Genomic DNA, 19,662 nt, shown 5'->3' with positions numbered 1-19,662 from the left:
AAATGGAAGGTTTTGCATTATTACAGATTCAACTGCTCTTTTCTGGCAATAAATATTAGGTACCAGAAGAGATTAAAGTGTCAAAAGATGACATGCTGGAGCAAGGTGATAATTTTAAAAGCATTCCAAGTGTTCTAAGGGAGCTCAAGTATGAAGTGGCCGTACCGCCAGCAAAAATATGCCATCTTCCATTTGAAACCGCTACTATATCAGAGGACCAAGGGTGGAAAACATTGTGCCTATATTTAAAAAGACTTGTGGGGTGATTCCAGGAATTACAGACCAGTCAATCTTACATAAGCACCTAGTAAACTGGTTGAAGTAATCATTAAAAATAGAATTAAAAAATTACCTGTAAAGGTCATGATAGTGTTATGGTGAGATATACTGGTGACTGCTTGGATCACAAACTTCTTTGGGACTGGGTGTGACTACACCCTTTAATTAACATAACTGTCAGGAAAAGTTCATCAGAAGTCCCCCCCCCCCCCTCAAGACAAAAAGGAGTTGTGAACCTGCCCAGAAGTTTGAACTGAGTGGGGGAAGGGTTTTGAAACATATAGCTTGTGTGGTGTGTGCACAGGCTTAGGCAGGACACTCAGAAACAGACACAAAAACTGGTAGAAGGAGCAACTGCAAGCAGCCGCTCTGACTGTGGAAGAAAACTGTGGAGCGGTTTTTGGGTCAGGGTGAAGCCTAAAAAAAGAGTGTTCTTGGGGGTATAAGCAAAGAAGTTGTTTCCTGCTGTTTGATTCCTTCTGTGTTCAGAGACACAGAAGTTTGTACATTCTTTGTAAACAAACAAAACTGTATTGAAGAAATATTTATCAAATGAAACATCCCCAAACTCTGACTTGCCACTTGGGTCAAACAGGAGCAACGCTGGTTTAAGAAGCAGGATCCAGTTTGTGCAAACAGAGATTGTGAGCTGGTATACCTCTTGAACCAAGATGTAACAAATAATGGAAGTACTTGCAAAATTCAGAAATGACTAGCAGGAATTAAAAGCCCTAAACTGGGAGCTGAACATTTCACAAAAGGAATTAAGACAAACCACTAAACCAACCTAACAGTTTTCTTTGAGAGGGTAACATGCCTTGTGGATAGGGGGGAAGCGGTATATGTGGTATATCCTGATTTCAAGTACTGCTTTTCATACTGTCTCGCATGAACATCTCATAAACAAACTAGAGAAATACAACTTAGATGGAGCTACTATAAGGTGGGTGCATAACTGGTTGGAAAATCATTCCCAGAGAGTAGTTATCAGTGGTCCACAGTCAAGCTGGAATAGCATAGCGAGAGGGATCCTGCAGGGATCAGTCCTGAGTCTGGTTCTGTTCAATATCTTCAATGATTTAGATACAGTAACTCCTCACTTAACGTCCTACCGCTTAACATTGTTTTGAAGTTACATCACTGCTCCATTAGGGAACATACTCGTTTAAAGTTGTGCAATGCTCCTTATAATGTTGTTTGGCTGACTTTACAAGGCAGCACTGCACAAGTTCCTCTTCTCTGCCTCCTCCCCCTCCCTTCCAGCATTTCCCCAGCTGCCAAACAGCTGTTTGGCAGCGCTTAGGACTTTCTGGGAGGGAGGGAGGGAGCCAGCGAGCGGGGAAGCTGCCCCCCCACCCCTCAGCAGGCAGGGCCACCCAGAATGCAGGGGCTTTAGGGGCTGCAGGATCCTGGGCTAAGGGGGCCCCGGGGCCCTGATCTACAGCTCTAAAGCCCCTTTCGGAATGCAGCCCTGTGAGCACGGGCCAGAGGACTCAGGAGGAGTAGGGGCAGCCGCGCAGCCAGAGGTCGGAGAGAAGCAGTGCTTTCCCCTTCAAAGCCAGCCGCAGAGTCACCTGCACACCCCCTGCACCAAACAGGAGCTGCCCCAGGTAAGTGCTCTACACCTCCTGCCTACCCCAGCCCTGAGCCTCCTCCCACACCCCCACCTTGAGCACCCTCCCGCACCCTAACTCCCTCCCAGACCCCGCATCCCCACCCTGAGCGCCCTCTCGCACCCTAACTCCCTCTCAGACCCCACACCCCCACCCTGAGCGCCCACTCGCACCCTAACTCCCTCCCAGACCCTGCACCCCCACCCTGAGCGCCCTCCCGCACCATAACGCCCTCCCAGACCCCGCACCCCAACCCTGAGCACCCTCCCACACCCTAACTCCCGCCCAGATCCTGAACCCCCAGCCCTGAGCCCCAGGGGTAAGCCAGGGGCACCTCCCCACCACAGTACAGTACAGTATATAATGCCTTTTGTCTGCCCCAAAAAAATTTCTTTGGAACCTAACCCCCTGCATTTACATTAAATCTTATGAAAAAATTGGATTCGTTTAACATCATTTTCACTTAAAAATGCATTTTTCAGGAACATAACTACAACGTTAATTGAGGAGTTACTGTAATGGCACAGAGAGTACACTTATAAAGTTTACAGAGGAAATCAAGCTGGAAGGGATTTCGAAGTGCTTTCGAAGACAGGATTAAAATTTAAAATGATCTGGACAAACTGAAGAAACGGTCTGAAATAAATAAGATGAAATTCAAAGGACAAATGCAAAGTACTCCACTTAGGAAGGAACAATCAGTTGCACACATGCAAAATGGGAAATGACTGCCTAGGAAGGAAAATTGCGGAAAGGAATCTGGGGGTCATAGTGGATCACAAGCTAAATGAGAGTCAACAGTGTAACACTGTTGCAAAAAAAGCGTGAACATCATTCTACGATGCATTAGCAGAAATGTTGTAAGCAAGACAGGAGAAGTAATTCTTCCACTGTACTCCATGCTGATCAGGCCTCAACTGGAGTATTGTGGGCAGTTCTGGGCACCATATTTCAGGAAAGATGTGGATAGATTGGAGAAGGTCCAGAGGAGAGCAACAAAAAATTGTAAAGGTCTAGAAAACATGACCTATGATGAATGATGGGGGAGAGAAGGGTTTGCTTAGTCTGGAGAAGAAAAGACTGAGGGGGACATAACAGTTTTCAAGAACATAAAAGGTTGTTACAAGGAGAACAGAGAAAAATTGTTCTCTTTAACCTCTGAGGATGGGACAAGAAGCAATGGGCTTAAATTGCAGCAAGGCTGGTTTAGGAAAAACTTCCTTACTGTTAGGGTGGTTAAGCACTGGAACAAAGTGCGTAGGGAAGTTGTGGAATCTCCGTCATTTCAGAACAGGTTAGATAAACACTTCTCAGGAAAGGTCTAGTTACACGTAGTCCTGCCTTGAGTTCAGGGGACTGGACTCGATAACTTCTCGAGGTCCCTTCCAGTCCTACAGTTCTATGATTCTAAGATCTAAAATAAGCAGTGACGGTTTCCCAGAAAGGGCACAGGGATGACTTAGAGCAGTGGTCACCAACCCGTCGATCGCAATTGATGGGTCAATCCTGGGCACTCTCCCAGTCGATCGCTATCTCCGGGGGTGTAGCGGGGCTGCTGCTATGGCAGGCTCCCTGCCTGCTGCAGCTCAATGTCGCTCCCGGAAGCAGCCAACACCACCCCCACACCCCCGCGGCCCTGAGTGGAGTGTGTGGGTCCCCACGCACTGCTCATGCCTGAAAGCTCTGCCCTGCAGCTCCCCTTGGCCAGGAACAGTGAACTGTGGCCAGTGGGAGCTTTGGGGGCGGTGCCTGCAGAGAGGGGCAGTGTGCAGAGCCACATCCCTCCCCCGGCCCCAGGGGCCACAGAGACGCATTTGCCCCTTCCAGGAGTGGCGTGGGCAGGCAGGGATCCTGCCTTAGCCTCGCTGTGCAACCAACCAGGAGCCACATGCGGTAAGTACCACCCATCGCACCCCAACCCTGAGCCAGCACCCCAAACCCCAGCTCTGAGTTCCCTCCCAAAGCCAGCACCCCAAATCCCCCTCCTACACTCAACCCCCTATCCCAGGCTCAACCCAGAGTCCACACCCCCTCCCGAACCCTAACCCCCTGCCCTAGCTTGGTGAAAGGGAGGGAGGAAGGGGGGAGAGCAAGCGCCAAAGAAGGGGGGGATGGAGTGAGTGGGGCAGAGCTTTGGGGAAGGAGCGGGGCAGATCCTGGGTTGCCCTTAAATTCAAAAAGTGATCTTGGGCATAAAAAGGTTGGAGACCACTGACTTAGAGGCTAAGATGAGATTGCTTTTGGAGTGGCAACTACAAAGTGCCCAGACAGACTGGGAAACCCAGCTGCAACCCACCCAATCTGGAGTAGTAAAACAGATTGATGAGGGGACCAACAATCTGACTGCCATAGACCAGACGTTTTTCCAGAAGGTATTGGAGACCAAACAGGCTTTGGATAATTTGGAACTCGCTAACTGAAACAAGCTGTAGCAAGGACTTAATGAGCTGAAAATTCAGCTCCAGAAAGAAATCAAAGGGTCACAGACAACTGTGAAAGACAGCTGCCTTGATGAGGAATTGAGCCAGCCAGAGGACTGGGGTAAGACCAGACATTCCCAATAGTTTTCTATGCTGTTTGTACCCCATGAAGGCCCAGAGGGGAGAGGTTGGGCTGTCCTAACGCAAATGATACCAAAGCCCCCTTCTGAGGGGAAAAACTTCCTGAGAGACTTATTTGGCTCAAATGAATGGCTAGATAGAACACAGGCTAGAAAATGGGGTTACTAGCAGCCAACCTAAGTGGTCCATCTCTGATGGTGCTCCACCCAGAAAAGAGATGGCATTATTGAGAACTGTTACAAGCCCTTAATATGGTTTGGAGCTAGCCATTAAGCTGTGCCCCGACCAGCTTCAATAAGAACAAGGGAGGAAAAGCCGAAACCCAATCTGAACTGGAAGACGATCTGCAGAGACTTGTGCTTCTGGCATACCCAGATACCACAGAGGCCTTCCAAGTTAAACTGGCGATGAACCAATTTATAGATGGACTGGGGATTTGAAGATCAGTGAAAGGAAGCCAAAGACACTCAAGAGTATGTCTACACAGCAAAGAAAAACCCACGGCTGGCCTGTGCCAGCCAACTCACGCTCGCAGGGATCGGGCTGCAGGGCTGTTTCATTGATGTGTATTCATCTGGGCTCAGACTGGATCCCAGGCTCTAGGACCCTGCGACGTGGGTGTGTCCCAGCATTCAGCGAGCTCAGAAGTCTACACAGCCATGAAACAGTCCCACAGCCCAAGTCAGCTGGCACAGGTCAGCCATGGGTTTTTCTTTGCTGTGTAGAAATACACAAGAGGCTGTGAAATTTACCACAGAACTTGAATCTTTTCTTGCAGCACTTCATCAGAAGAGAAAGCAGCTCTTAGGGAGGCAGATGGAAGCTGATCGCCATCAACACTAAGTACAGTTCTGTGCCTTATATTTAAGATGAAAGAAGGGATTCTGATCTGGTTCATACCTGCATTGAATAAATAGAACAAATTATAAACTTGATTTGTCAAAAATGGGAAACTGGCAAAAATTAAAGGAAACAGTTCAGTTAATGCTGGCACTATGACAAAACTGGCCACAAAAAGGACGGTTATAAATTTAAGGCAGGTTTAAACAAATTGTGCCAAGTGTCTAGTACAGGGGTGGGCAAACTATGGCCCGCAGGCCGTGTCCAGCCCGTCAGACCTCCATGCGTGCCATGACTCTGCACGGCTTCTGGAAGCAGCGGCATGTTCCCCCCACACACCCCGCGGCTCCTACTCGTAAGGGTAGCTGAGGGCTCCACATGCTGCCCCCGCCCCAAGCGCCAGCTCTGCAGCTCCCATTGGCCAGGAACTACAGCCAATGGGAACTGCAGGGGCTGCACCTGCAGACAGGGCAGCACACAGATCTCCCTGGCTGGCACTGCACCTCTGCAAAGGGGCCGGAGGGGGGACATGCCGCTGCTTCCAGGAGCAGCACCTGCGGACGGGGCAGCGCATAGAGCTGCCTGGCTGTGCCTCCACATAGGAGCCAGAGGGGGGACATGCCGCTGCTTCCAGGAGCTGCTTGAGGTAAGCACCGCCTGGAGCCTGCACCCCTAACCTCCTCCCACACCTCAACCCCCTGCCCCAGCCCTGATCCTCCTCCTACCCTCCAAACCCCTCAGTCCCAGCCCGGAGCACCCTCCTGCACCCCAAACCCCGCACCCTTAGCCCAGAGCCTGTACCCATCTCCAACACCCCAACCCCCTGCCTCAGCCCGGAGCCCCCTTCCATACTCTGAACCCCTCTGCTCCACCCCCAACCTGCAGTCCCCTCCTGCAACCTAAACCACTCATCCCTGGCTCCACCCCAGAGCCTGCACCTCCAGCCAGAGTCTTCACCCCCTCCCGCATCCGAACCCCCTGCCCCAGCCCCCTCCCTCAGCCTGAACTCCTCATTTCTGGCCCCATCCCACAGCCCGCACCCCCAGTCGGAGCCCTAAGCCCCTCATGCAACCCAGCCTTCAATTTTGTGAGCATTTATGGCCCGCCATACAATTTCCATACCCAGATGTGGCCCTCAGGCCAAAACGTTTGCCCACCCCGGGCTAGTGAAAGCTTCTCTCCAAGTTCAGGAAACAGGGGAACACTAGTTATTAGTCCAGACATACTAAAAAGGTGACGGAATACAGGAGCCAATATGAACCACTTAATTGATCTCAGATGGAGCCAGTGACTGGGGCAAAAATTGAGTTTGAAGACTGGACCGCTGACATTTGAGCAAGAAGTCTGGTTGGCTGAAATAGTGGATTACAGCTAGTAACTGTGTAATCAATGCCAGGAAAGGTGTCTTACAAATTCAGTCTGTGGAAATTCCCTTTAAAAATCTGGCCCAGGTGAGACAAATGGTTGTATGCAACCGGTTTCAAGTGAATGAGTTGTCCTGGCCTCGTGGGCAAAAGCCATCATAACAGCTACATGCTATGATAGCTTTCCCGCCAGGGAAAGTGGTTGAAAGCTGTCTTGAGAACCAGGGTCTTTGCGGTATCTTAGCTGCTAAAGTTCCTGTGGATTTGAAACAAAAATGGATCCCTATTAATTTCCTGAATGTTTCTGAAAAGCAGGAAATGGGGGTGGGGGGGAGAGAGAGACTAATTCAGTGGTCAGTAATGTGTGATTTGGCATTTTCAGGGGTGAAAAAGGCTCTTGGGACTGTGATGGCTTGGCCTACCCATGTTTCAAAACCCCTTTCATATTAGACAAAGATGTTAGTGCTTTCAGTTTTGGGGGACAGAATTTCAGCATTGCCGCTCCATGGAATCTGAGAAAGTAGCTGTGGAAGTTAAGGCTGGAAGAGTTGTTAGAGAGGTGAATCCGCGATTCAAACAGAGTGGGCAGGTTCTGCATCAGCCAGCAAATTCCACAGACAATCAGCATTCCACAGGGACTGAAAAAAAGGTCCATCAGGGAGCAAAAAATCCCACAGGAGATTTAGTGGAAACAAAAATCAATATGAGTTGGTGATCTGAAAACATCCTTGCAGAAAGACACTGCACATATGTAGTTTACCTCATATCATAGGTGCATCATTTGCTATGGGGCAAGGAGGTAGTTGCCCCCACACACACCTTGGTTTCCACTCCCGACTTTTAACAGGTCTATACACTCCATTATGTCTTCCGCTTCCCTCTCCACCTACCAACTTTGCAGGATATAATATAATCACATATAATGTTCTATATGCTGACACAATTTTCTCGCCTCCAGAATTTTTCTGAAATGAGGTCCCTGTTGTGTCGTTTTTAATTTGGTAAAATATTTATTTTCTTTCTATGTAGGATGGGTCATACAGGGCATTGCCATTTTGGGCGTCATGAGGACAACAGAGGAGGTAAAATGGTTCTTATACTGAGAGGTCATTCTAAAAGTTAGAGTTTAAGGCCAGAAGGGACCACCAGATCATCTAGTGTGACCTCATATATATTACAGACCATCACCACTCAGCACCTGCTAAATGCAACAACTAAATTTAGACCAAAGTGTTACAGCCCACAGGACACTAGATTATTATATGCCACAGACAAAGAATAGGAGGGACCGAGGCACACCAGTGCTTGAGACCCCGACAATGACTGTGAAATGGTTAGGTGAGATATACTTAGATAATCCCAACAAGTGACCACATACTGCAGAGGGAAAAAAAAACAAAAAAAACAACCCAAAGTCAAGGCCAATCTGACCTGGGGAAAAATTCCTTCCTGAACTCACATTTGGTAATCAGTTAGACCCTAAGCATGTGAGCAAGAACTAGCCAACCAAGCACCTGAGAGCACTGGCCCTCCTCATCCAATGTCCCACCTCCAGCCACAGCCATCCCAGATGTTTCAAAGAAAGGAGTTAAAATAACTCTCAGAATACATTGGAGCGGGGCCCCCATGGAGGAGGAGAGAATCCCTTCCTTACCTCCTGTAGGTGGCTGGATGAAACCCTGAAGCATGAGGTACCAAAGATGCAGGCTGAAAAGAGTGCTGTTGGTGCGGTGAGGAAAGAAGCTGTTTCCCGATATTTGATTCATTCTGTGTTCAGACACACAGGACTTTTCTTTGTAAATACACAAAACCTCATCAAAGAAATACCAGACTATCACCAATTTCTACTCCCAACTGTTACTGTATTATGCCATTATATAAAATTAATGGTACAGCCTTATCTAAAATATGATTTGCAGTACTGGTCACTCAAAATATCTCAAAAAGGATATTGCAGAATAAGAGGGCATTCAGAAAAGGGTGACAAAAACAATTAGGGGCATGGGAAAACTTTCATATGAAGAGATTAGGGTATGAGAAAACCTAACAGGGAGATGATATTATTTTACCTCTGCCTAATGTGAGATTTCTGAAGCATCTGTGATGGCCACTGTCAGAGACAGGATGCTGGACTAGATGACTATAGGTCTGATCCTATATGGCAATTCCCATATTTCTAACTAGGTGTTCTCCCTCCACAGACCTCCCAAACAGGAAAGACTTTAGTCCTGAACTCAAATTAACTGCTACTAATCCACTGCACAGCGTCTATCATACACTTTTTTTTAAATCCCCTATCCTGTAGAGATCTCGACATCAGTGCTTCTCAACCTGCAGCCCAATCAGCACACACCTGTGGCCCTTGCAACATATCCTCAGTGCCATACAGGCATTATATATATTGTACAGATGCGGCCTACGTTATACATGGAGAGCTGTATAGTGGCCCACAAACGTAAATAGGTTGAGAACCACTGCTGTATATAGCACATCCCCAATAAGAGAACCAGATCTGATCTGATCCAAAGATTTCACTCACTGCTTCTGCTAAATCAATAGAGAAGTACAATGTGCAGAAATGCAGACAGACAATCCATTTTTTTAATCCTATGCTGAACATAAACTTGATAAGTAAAGAAAAAATCCTGGAGAAGACCTTCAAAAAAGGCAATTGACAAAAACAAAGAGAGGGCTTGAGACTTGCAAAAGTAAACATGATGGAGGGAAGGAAGGAAACATGACCCCAACTCAGCAAAGTTATATATGTGGCTAATTTTAATCACATGAGCAGCCCCTACAGATATAAAGTTAGGCACAGATTTAAGTACAATGCTGAATTAGAACCTAAAATGGGAAGAAGTAAGTCTGTAAGTAGTAGAAGGGAAAACATTACTTCTCTTTCCCTTATTCAGTCCCTTACTTTATTTCTTTGTGTTATGGTACAGAGTTGGGGGAGCGGATAGGAGGGGGGGTAAAGGGAATTAAGTGCTTATGAAAAAAGGAGGGAAGTGACTAGGATAGAGCGGTTGAGAAAACTCTTAGCTCCAGGGCTGGATGCAGCTCATTGCAATTCAGCCTATTATTTACAGCAGTGGAAACTGCTTCAGGGATCTGCACATACAGTCAGCTGCAAAGAGAAACCGACTCCAGTCAGTTTCGCCACTCAGCGCCCTGTTAAAAGTTTCTGAACTACTTTTCAAAGAACGGGAGGGGGATTGGTCAGGTCAGCGACAACTGTTTTACAGGTAGGAGGATTTCTGAGAGAAGCGGGAGTGAATGTTGGCCAGTTTCCCCCCAGCCCTTTGCGGGAAGGAGGTCTGCTGTGCTGGGGGGCAGGGCGCAGTTCTGGGGGAGGATGAGAGAGCTGGGGCATAAAACGGGACCGAAAAGTGCAAAGGTAGCGAGACGCCACTTAGAAAGGAGGGAGGGGGCCGAGAGGCGCCTAGTCCCAAGGGCTCCCCTGGAAAGGGGTGGTGCCTGCGACGCCCCACGCTCAGCCCCGGGGAGCCCGCTCTGTGTCCCCGCCGCACGCAACCGACCCGGCTCGCGGATGGGGTCGGGGCTACGACTCCTGACACCACCACCCGCACCGGGGCCAGAGACTCGTTACCCCGACGGGCCCGGCGCCCCATCCCCGAACACCCGTCCGCCGGCGGCTCGAAGAGGAGCGGGGAAGCTGTGGCCGCCCCGCGCCGAGCACCCCGGCCCCGCTCACCTGCCACCGGCTGCCCCCTCCTGGGGCAGCGCAGCCAGCGCGGCGGGATCTTGTTGTAGGACATGGCGGCGCTGCCTGACAGCGCTCGCGCGGACACCCGGGCCGGGCGGCTGTGGACGCGGCTCCTTCCCCCTTAGCGGCTCCAGCAGCCCCTTCCCCGCGGCAGCTTCATTCAGATCCAACTCAACAGCAACCGCCGCTCCCCACAATGCACCGCGGCAGGCACGCCACTTCCGCTTCCGGGGCTGCTCGGCTAGGACCGAGCCGCGGGGGGGGATGTTGCTCGAGCGACAGCGTTTAGCGTCAGCGCCTCCCGGCTCTCTCATCCGGCGGTCGGTCCCGCGATGGGGCCTGGGTCTGGCAGGGAAACCCGCTCACCACCCCGCCCGCCTCTTCGGTACAGCCCCGCCAGCTGCGGGAGGGGGAGGAAGGAGCCCGCGCCCGCCTCCTGCCCACGCTTAGCTTGTAACGTCTTCAGGGCAGGGACTCCCTTGCTGGTGAGTGTTTGTACAGCACCTAGCACAAGGCAGCTGGGACTGTGCCTGGGGCTCCTATGTGCTACAACTGTACCAGGAAATAATAGAACAACCCTGCTAGCCTGGAAGGGGAAAAAAAACTAGGGTGACCAGATAGAAAGTGTAAAAAATTGGGACACTTTTATTTGGGGGGAGGGGTAACTGGTCACCTTAGGAAAAACACAGACACACACTGGCTCTCATAATCTCTGATTTAGTCCTTACATCAGATTCACATGTGTGGAGCCTGGTGTCCACACAGAATCCCATTGAAGTCTGTGGGGCTCCACGTGAGCAAAAGCAAGATTGGCGTCTAAATTATCATTATTTAATATTTGTATTACCATAGCGCCGAGGAGCCTCGTCATGGACCTGAACCCTGTTGTGCTAGGTGCTGAACAAACACAAAACAAAAATACAGTCTCTGTCCCAAAGAGTTTACAACCTAAGTATAAAACAAGAGACAACAGATGGATACAGACAGACCAACAGGGAGTACAAGTGAACAATGAGACAGAAATGGTCAGCATAGGCAATAGTCTTACATACCAACAAAGCCTAATCATTGTCAAGAGGTTGGTTTGGTTTGGTTTTAAGAATCATAGCAAACGAGAGTTTTGAGGAGGGATTTGAAGGTGGATCAGATAGCTTTGCAAACAGTTATGGGGAGTGTCTCCCAATATGGGGCAGCATGGGAGAAAGCACAAAGATGGTTGAAAATGTAACAAGTGGGCAGTGGAGGCTGGCATAATTGGTCAGTTGGAGGCAAGCATGTACAGCTTGATAGGAAATGAGAGATGATAGATAGGTTGGGGATTGACTGTGAAGGTACTTGAAAGTGAATACAAGCATTATGTTTGACAGGAGAGAGAAAAGAAGGAGCCAGTGGAAGGATTCAAAGAGAGAGGTAACAAGATAAAAGCAATGAGCTAAGACAGTGAATGCAAACAGTTTATGTTTGATGTGAGAGAGAAGGAGGTGCCTGGGGAGGCAGTCAAAGAGAGGAGTGACAACGTCAAAGCAAGGAGCTAAGAAAGTGATCTTTGCACCAACATTCTGAATGTATATGCACATGGCAAAACAGCGTTTTTCAAGGCCAAAGAGAACAATGTTGTAGTAGCTGATATATGAAATGATGAAAACTTGAATGAGAATTTTAGCTCTACAAATGGATAAGAAAGGCCGCATCTTAGATGTTATGAAGAAAGAATTGGCAAGATTTACGTATAAAATGAGGAACTATAGAGAGGTCCAAATTGCAGATGACACCCTGTATCAATATTTGTCTGGAGAAAAGGAAATGAGCAATTTCAATAAGAACTGTGGTCAAAATTAGTAGATTACAGTTTTGTTAGTTTATTTTCTGATTATTAATATTCTAAGACTATTAGCTAGCCACCAACATACTTATCCTGGTTAAACTTAATGCACTATTACCACATCCCACTATTCATTTGGAGGTAACTTATATTTCATTTATTTTCTGAAACTTTTCAGCACATATGCACTATATTCTATACTGGGGTGAGCAAATTTTTTGGCCCAAGGGCAACATCAGGGTTGCAAAACTATATGGAGGGCCAGGTAGACAGCCTGTCCTGCCCCCATCCGCCCCCTCCCACTTCCCGTCCCCTGACTAACCCCCTCAGAATCCCTGATCCATCCAACCCCCCCTGCTCTTTGTCCCCTGACCGCCCCCTCCCGGGACCCCACCCCCTATCCAACCCCCCCTTCTCTCTGTCCCCTGACTCCTATCCACACCCCCGCCCCCTGACAGGCCCCCTGGGACTCCTATACCTATCCAACCACCACTGCTCCCTGTCCCCTGACCACCCTCCCCAGAACCCCCGACCAATACAACCACCCCCTGTCCCCTGACTGCCCCCCCACGATCCATCCAACCCCCCACGATCCATCCAACCCCCCCCGCTCCCTGTCCCCTTACTGCCCTGACCCCTATCCACACCCCGTCCCCTGACAGGCCCCCTGGGACTCGCACGGCTATCCAACCTCCCACCCCGTTCCCTGACCGCCCCCCCCAGAACCTCCATCCAATCCAACCGCCCCCTGCTCCCTGTCTGCCCCCCAAGACCGCCTGCCCCCTTACCATGCCAGAGCCAGCCAGGCCACCATGCTGCCTGGCAGGAGCGGCGGGTCAGAGCGCTGGCAGCGCAGTGGGCTGAGGCTGCGGGGGAGCAGGACAGCAGGGGAAGGGCCGGGGGGCTAGTCTCCCTGGCCGGGAGCTCAGGGGCAAGGCAGGACGGTCCCGCGGGCTGTAGTTTGCCCACCTCTGTTCTATACTGAAACTAAGATCCCATTTGTTCCTTAGCTGAACATGCAACAATCAGACACTAGATGGTGCCAAGAGACCATCTGAAAAAGACTAAATGAAATCTTTGAGTGCAGGAAGTCATAATCAAGATTAGAAAGGGTCTGAGAAGCAAAGAATAATCACAAAGGGCACAATTCTGATTTCATCAGGATTATTCACTGAGTAAGGTGAGCAAGGGTGACAGAATTAGGCCCAAAGTGATATACATAGCTGCGAATAGATTATGGACTCTTTGTACCTGGAACTGTGATGACACTCTGACATCTCAATGCTGCTACATATAATTATAAAATTATTTAAAAAACAAAGTTTATGACTAAAGAATGCAGAAATACTCTCATGCAAAAAAAGCATGGCTGAGCTGGGGAAAGACAGAAGAATTGTTATTTGTTATATTATGATAAAATCTAACCCCTGTTCAGGATCAGGATCCACTGTGGGAACTGATTACTCCCACTCTTCTGATTCAGAGATACCAGTAATTGACACTTTATAAATCCCTATATAGAATTTGATAAATTCCAGATAGTCATCCATTTTTGCTCAAATTAATTATTACATTTATTTAATATTTGGTTTGGGATTGGAGCCTCATTGTACTAGGCACTGGGCGCACATATATTGAAAAGACAGTTGCTGCCCCAAAGAGCTTTTAATCAGTACATTAATGCTATGGACTCCATCACTTCAGGAACAAGTCAATCCATTTATTCACCCCTCTATGAAATATCATCTCCTTAAATCAGAGGTCCCCAAACTGTGGGGTGCACACACCTGGGGGGCATGGAGAAACGTTTAGTGGGGCGGGTCCTGAGCCAGCCCCCACGGGGGGGGGCAAGAAGGGATCGGCACCCAGCCCTGTTCTGCCCTCAGCTCTGCTCCAGCCCCGGCTCCCAGCTAAATTCAGAGCCCCTGCTACACAACCCCCATCTTAGTGTGCAGGTGACGGAGTCCGCCTCAGTGTGCCGGACGCTGGTCCTGGCAGAAACCAGGAGAGACCTCCTGGATTACAAGCAGGGGAATTGGGTGGATCCCTGGGTGCTTGGTCTGCGCTTGGGGCTCACCACCCCTCAGACCCCCTGTTCATGCTCCAGAAGGTGGAGGCAGCCTTATCACCCACCTCTCGGGTGCCCCCCACTCACTCCTCACCTTTGGCTCTCCGGACCTTTTCATCAGGCCCCTGCCCTGCAAGCCCCCCCGCCCCCTCTTTTCCACAACCCGTGCCGGCTGCACGCACTGCAGCCATTTCGCTTCCGAACCGTGCCTAGGGAACGACTCTACACTTTCGTGCTCCACACATTTCACTTCCACACCCTTGTGTTCCACCCCAATATCAAGTGGCAGGACCTTTTACCACCTGTGGAGGGTGAGGAAGCCCAGTGGGCCATCCTCCCAGAATTCAATACGTCTCCGTTCCCAGTCCTGCCCCAGCCTCAGCCCCTGGCCATGGCTCGATTCGTAGCCCCAGACTCGGCCCCCTTACCCCTGTTGGTAGCCCTCATGCTCCCGGGGAGGGGCACAGACAGGGGTAAGAGGGAGTGCAACTGTGAAAAGTTTGGGGAACACTGCCTTAAATGCATCTTACATATGTTTTCTCTTCTCTTATCTAGATTATCTAGGCATTTCTGTTTCACCCATAACTGTGGTATCTAGTCACCAATTTAAACCTTATCAGCTAGTTCCTATCTGGCCAGTAACCTGAAATAATTAAAAATATAAAATAACTATTAACATATTTATTTTAAAATACTAACCTTAGCTAGCTTAAGTACTTCAGTCTTGTTGCCACTTATAGACAACAAATCAGAACTAGGAGTTTTGCCTGAATGATTTACTGGCTGGCTGACTTAATTTGTTACAATTTGATTGGGGTGGACTAACTTTGTAGGTTATGTAGATATGATTTTACTGCAACTAGGTTGTTGTAACTGTCAGGTTGACTGGAGCTCTTTGTATAGATTTTTTAAATATTATTTAAATCTAAATAAATATTGTAACCTGTTAGACTAGTCATATTGTACCCCAATAACACTTGCATTGCAATGGTGTTGGAAGGGAAAATCATTGAAATTAAAATATACTTTGAAGATTTAGAATAAGATTTTTTTAAATGGGTACAAAAATTTCAGCTCCTAAATCCATCTTTAGGCACCAAATTAATGGCCTGATTTTCAAAAAGGATGAACACCCATCAACTCCCATAAAAATAAGAAAGAACTGGTGGGTGCTCAGTATTTTGAAAATCATGACACTTGTTTGGGTGACAAAAAATGGACTTGGAGACTAACTTAAGCAGCCTAACATCTGAAACAAATTATAATTTTCCCAAACCAGCAACTGGAAGAAAAATATTTTCAGGGGAAGTTATTTTATTTTATTTTTTTGTTTATGCAAAATTAAGAGGAGGTGCCTATCCAAAGTTCTTGGCATCCCTGGCACGAGTTCCAAAAATAAAAATAAAATTACAGTGCTCTCCCGATTTAAGGCTACTCCCCAACAAATTATTCTGCAACAAATAAGAAAAATCTTTAGGACAGGGGTTCTCAAACTGGGGATCGGGACTCCCTAGGGGGTGGGAAGTTATTATGTGGGGGGTCACGAGCTGTCAGCCTCCACCCTAAACCCCGTTTTGCCTCCAGCATTTATAATGGTGTTAAATATATTAAAAAGTGTTTTTAATTTATAAGGGGGGGGGGTCGCACTCAGAGGCTTGTTCTGTGAAAGGGGTCACCAGTGCAAAATTTTGAGAATCGCTGTTTTAGAACATTAGGGGGCACCATAGCCCCACATATATGTTATTTAATTTTACGTCTGGGGACTAGAACAACTCCAGGAAGCAGTCTAAAAATAAAGCAATAACAACTCTTGGACTTGTTCCCTGATGCAAGATTGTCATATACTTCTGCATAGAGATTCAAAGAAAGGAAATCATGATCATTTAGTGGAGCAAAAGAAATTACCCAGTCAAACTGGGTTCTGTAAACTCCAAGGAGCTATACAACAGAGTAAGGGAAGGAATATGAACAACTCACATCTGAGTTTTTAATTCAACTCTTGACTAATTGTTCGAGCTTATGCTTTTTTTGTAAGGGGGAGGGATAGCTCAGTAGTTTGAGCATTGGCCTGCTAAACCCAGGCTTGTGAGTTCAGTCCTTGCGGGGGCCACTTGGGGATCTGGGGCAAAATCAGTACTTGGTCCTGCTAGTGAAGGCAGGGGGCTGGACTCAATGACCTTTCAAGGCCCCTTCCAGTTCTAGGAGATAGGATATCTCCATTAATTTAAAAAAAATGCTCTGGGAAAATGACAATTTCAACTCAAATCTTTAATGGATGATGACACTGTTAATTCAAACTCTATAATAAAACCCAACATAGACGAGATGCCACAATCAGTTCATGGTAGAACTACTTTAATTCAAAATCCCTGGAACAGTTGAGTACTATTAGGATATCCCCTTTCTTGGCACCTACCATTATCGTCTTGCAAGCCATAACCCCTCACATAGTATGAACCCCCAAAATTTTATCCCACCCACTTCATAACATAGCTAGCCCTCCTGACAAAAGCAGTAGATGCGATCATCAAAGAAATAAGTAACAAAAATAAGAAATAAGTTCACTTGATGGCCAGACAGCAACAGTTCTATTTTCGTGTGCCTTGAGGTCACAAACTTCTCAAAGCTTAATGACAATCAAAAAATAGATAAGAAAGCTATTTTTGTTCTCCTAGCTAATAAAAACAAAGCCCCACAATATTGACAGGGAAATATTTGAGACCCTTACTTCTGGTACTCATTTGAAAGTTACTAATCTAAGTAGGGCTGTTAATTTTAATACCACCTTCTTAAACATAAGATATGGACAATATCTTTTAGATTTTTAAATAAGGGCACTAATCCCACAATGGGCTCCCCAGCCCAAGACACTGGCATCTGACTCTCTTGCTGTGTGTGAGGCATACTAGAATTCCATCCGTCCTTTACTGGAGTCCATATTTAGAAATCACTACTAGAGTTCCTTCAAGGCCTGAGGTGACTGAGATATTCTGCCCTTGTAGTTGAGGTCTCTCAAAAGAAAGGTATGTGGCCACTGGAGCACCTCTGGCAACTCTTTCTAGGGCCTGTAGGAGAGTGTCAACAACACCCTGTGGACATTGTCTTCAAAGCTACCTGACAGTCAGCACAGACTCTCGGATCTTCTTTCCCAAAACAAAATTCTGCTTCTACTGGGGCCAATAATTAATTCCAAATCAGAGCAATCTTGCCTGCAGTGTAGTTTATACACATCACAGCTTGAAACACTTCCACAGCAAGTGAAGGCAACATGGATTAACTTGTCTGCCTACACCCAAAACAGTTTAATTGATCATGACTTCCTGAATGCTGTAGTAGATGTGAAGAAACCTTTCTTGGCGTCTTGCACAGCTATGACATAAGAAATCCAAAACTTTGCTATAGTCAGTTACACTTGGTAAAAGACTTCCACCACCAGCACTCTAGCTGTCTTCTTTCTAGTTCATCTGTCCAAGGCTATCTGTATACCATGAGAACCTCTAAGGATAAAGTTTAGGGGCCATAATATCAATAGCTGGAGGAGATAATTCTATTTTTATGGTTTATTTCAGTATCACCCAAAATGAGCTAAACACTGTACACATATTTAGGAAGACAGTCCATCCATCAAAGAGTTTACAATCTAAAAGAACAAGAAAATTATTACAAATGGGGGAAAGAAATACAACATAACAAGCAAAGTGATTAGGATGATGATAGCCACATGTCTTTATAGTTAGCTGTTTTTTATATATTTGATTATGTATTTATATTATTCATACAAAAGAAACTATATTAAAATAAAATAATATGCATTTAAAGTTAGAAAATGCCAGAATAAGGCTGGCTTTGCAAGCTTAGTTTTGCCGTCATTCTGTACATATTAATTATGACATAGTCTTTAATTACAGGATCACATACTATTTCCTCCACAGGACCCTTGCCTCATTGAGTGTACAAGATGGACAAATGGGACTATAACTGTAACTTACCTCCCTCTAACAACACATGCCATTTTTCATGTTCCCTATGCAACTCCAGCTCTACACTCTTATACTATGTCTGCATAGAATCGTAGGACTGGAAAGGACCTCAAGAGGTCATCTAGTGCAGTTCCTTACACTCAAGACAGGACTAAGTATTGTCTAGACTATCCCTGACAGGTGTTTGTCTAACCTGCTCTTAAAAATCTCCAATGACGGAGATTCCATAACCTCCCTAGGCAATTTATTCCAGTGCTTAAGTACCCTGCAAGTTAGAAAGTTTTTCCTAATGTCCAACCTAAACCACCATTGCTGCAGTTTAAGACCATTGATTCTTGTCCGATCCTCAGGAGATAACGAGAACAATTTTTCTCCCTTCTCCTTTTAACAATATTTTATATACTTGAAAACTGTTATATCATGTCCACCCTCAGTGTTCTCTTCTCCAGACTAAACAAAACCAATTTTTTCAACCTTCCCTAATAGGGCATGTTTTCTAGACCTTTAATCATTTATGTTGCTCTTCTCTGGACCTTCTCCAATTTGTCCACATCTTTCCTGAAATGGACACAATACTCCAGTTGAGGCCTAACTGGCGTGGAGTAGAGCCGAATAATTACTTCTTGTGTCTTGCTTACAACACTCCTGCTAACAGTGGCAGATTTAGAGTTAGTGGGGCCCTGTGTGTAGCTTCATTTTCGGGGGGGCCCCCCTCAGGACCCAGCCAAGAAAAAGAACATTCTCTCCTATCTCCCCCACCCTGCCTGTTTTTCATTCTTTTTTTTCCTCCTCCTACATTATAAGTAATGGGAAGTAAACGAAAATAAAGTGAGGTACCTTGATTGGGTAGGGAGTTGAGGTGCAGCAGGGGGTGTGGGCTCTGGGAGGAAGTTTGGGTGTGGAGTGCAGGCTCTGGGCTGGGGCAGGAGGTTGGGGTGCAGGAAGGGTGCAAGGGGGTAAGGCTTACCTTGGGCAGCATGGCTCCCAAAGCGACCGGCACACACACCCCTCCGGCAGCGGCTCCGGGGGGGGGGAGGGACTGGGGGGTCTGCAGGAGATAATTCTATTGTTATGGTTTATTTCAGTATCTGCTGCCTGCAGGCGCTGCCCCCGCAGCTCCCGTTGGCCACAGTTCCCAGCCAATGGGAGCTGCGGAGATGGCACCCGGAGCAGGAGCAGTGCATAGAGACACCATCACCCCAGGGGCCACAGGGACTGCCGGCCACTTCCGGGAGCGGCGCGGAGGGAGGGAGGGAGGCAGAGCGGGCAGGGATCTGCCTTAGCCCTGCTGCACTGCTGCTGGCACATCTCTGCATGCCCCTTGTGGAGTGGAGGGCAGCGGGTCTCCATGCGCTGCTGGGGGCATGCAGAGACATGCCAGCAGCTGGCTGCTTCCGGGAGCGGTATG

At 47.5% G+C, this 19,662-nt stretch overlaps 1 protein-coding gene across 5 annotated transcripts in view; it reads right to left on the bottom strand.

The window, feature by feature from the left end:
• The window catches only part of RNGTT (RNA guanylyltransferase and 5'-phosphatase), a 412,738-nt gene extending 402,171 nt beyond the window's left edge, over window positions 1-10,567 (bottom strand). For 4 of the 5 annotated variants that reach the window (XM_034766053.1, XM_034766055.1, XM_034766058.1 and 1 more), the window contains exon 1: window positions 10,373-10,567. In XM_034766053.1, the coding sequence (XP_034621944.1) occupies window positions 10,373-10,436 (64 nt within the window). In that variant the 5' untranslated portion in view covers window positions 10,437-10,567. Of the gene's footprint in view, window positions 1-5,205; window positions 5,317-10,372 lie in introns of those variants that run through there. The other variant, XM_034766054.1, reaches the window with a different exon arrangement.
• Window positions 10,568-19,662: the final 9,095 nt, after the last annotated feature.

The sequence above is a fragment of the Trachemys scripta genome, chromosome 3, assembly GCF_013100865.1.
Source record: "Trachemys scripta elegans isolate TJP31775 chromosome 3, CAS_Tse_1.0, whole genome shotgun sequence".
Lineage (NCBI taxonomy): Eukaryota > Metazoa > Chordata > Testudines > Emydidae > Trachemys > Trachemys scripta.
Note: the sequence above shows the minus strand (reverse complement) of the source record. Positions and strands in the feature narration are given on the sequence as shown.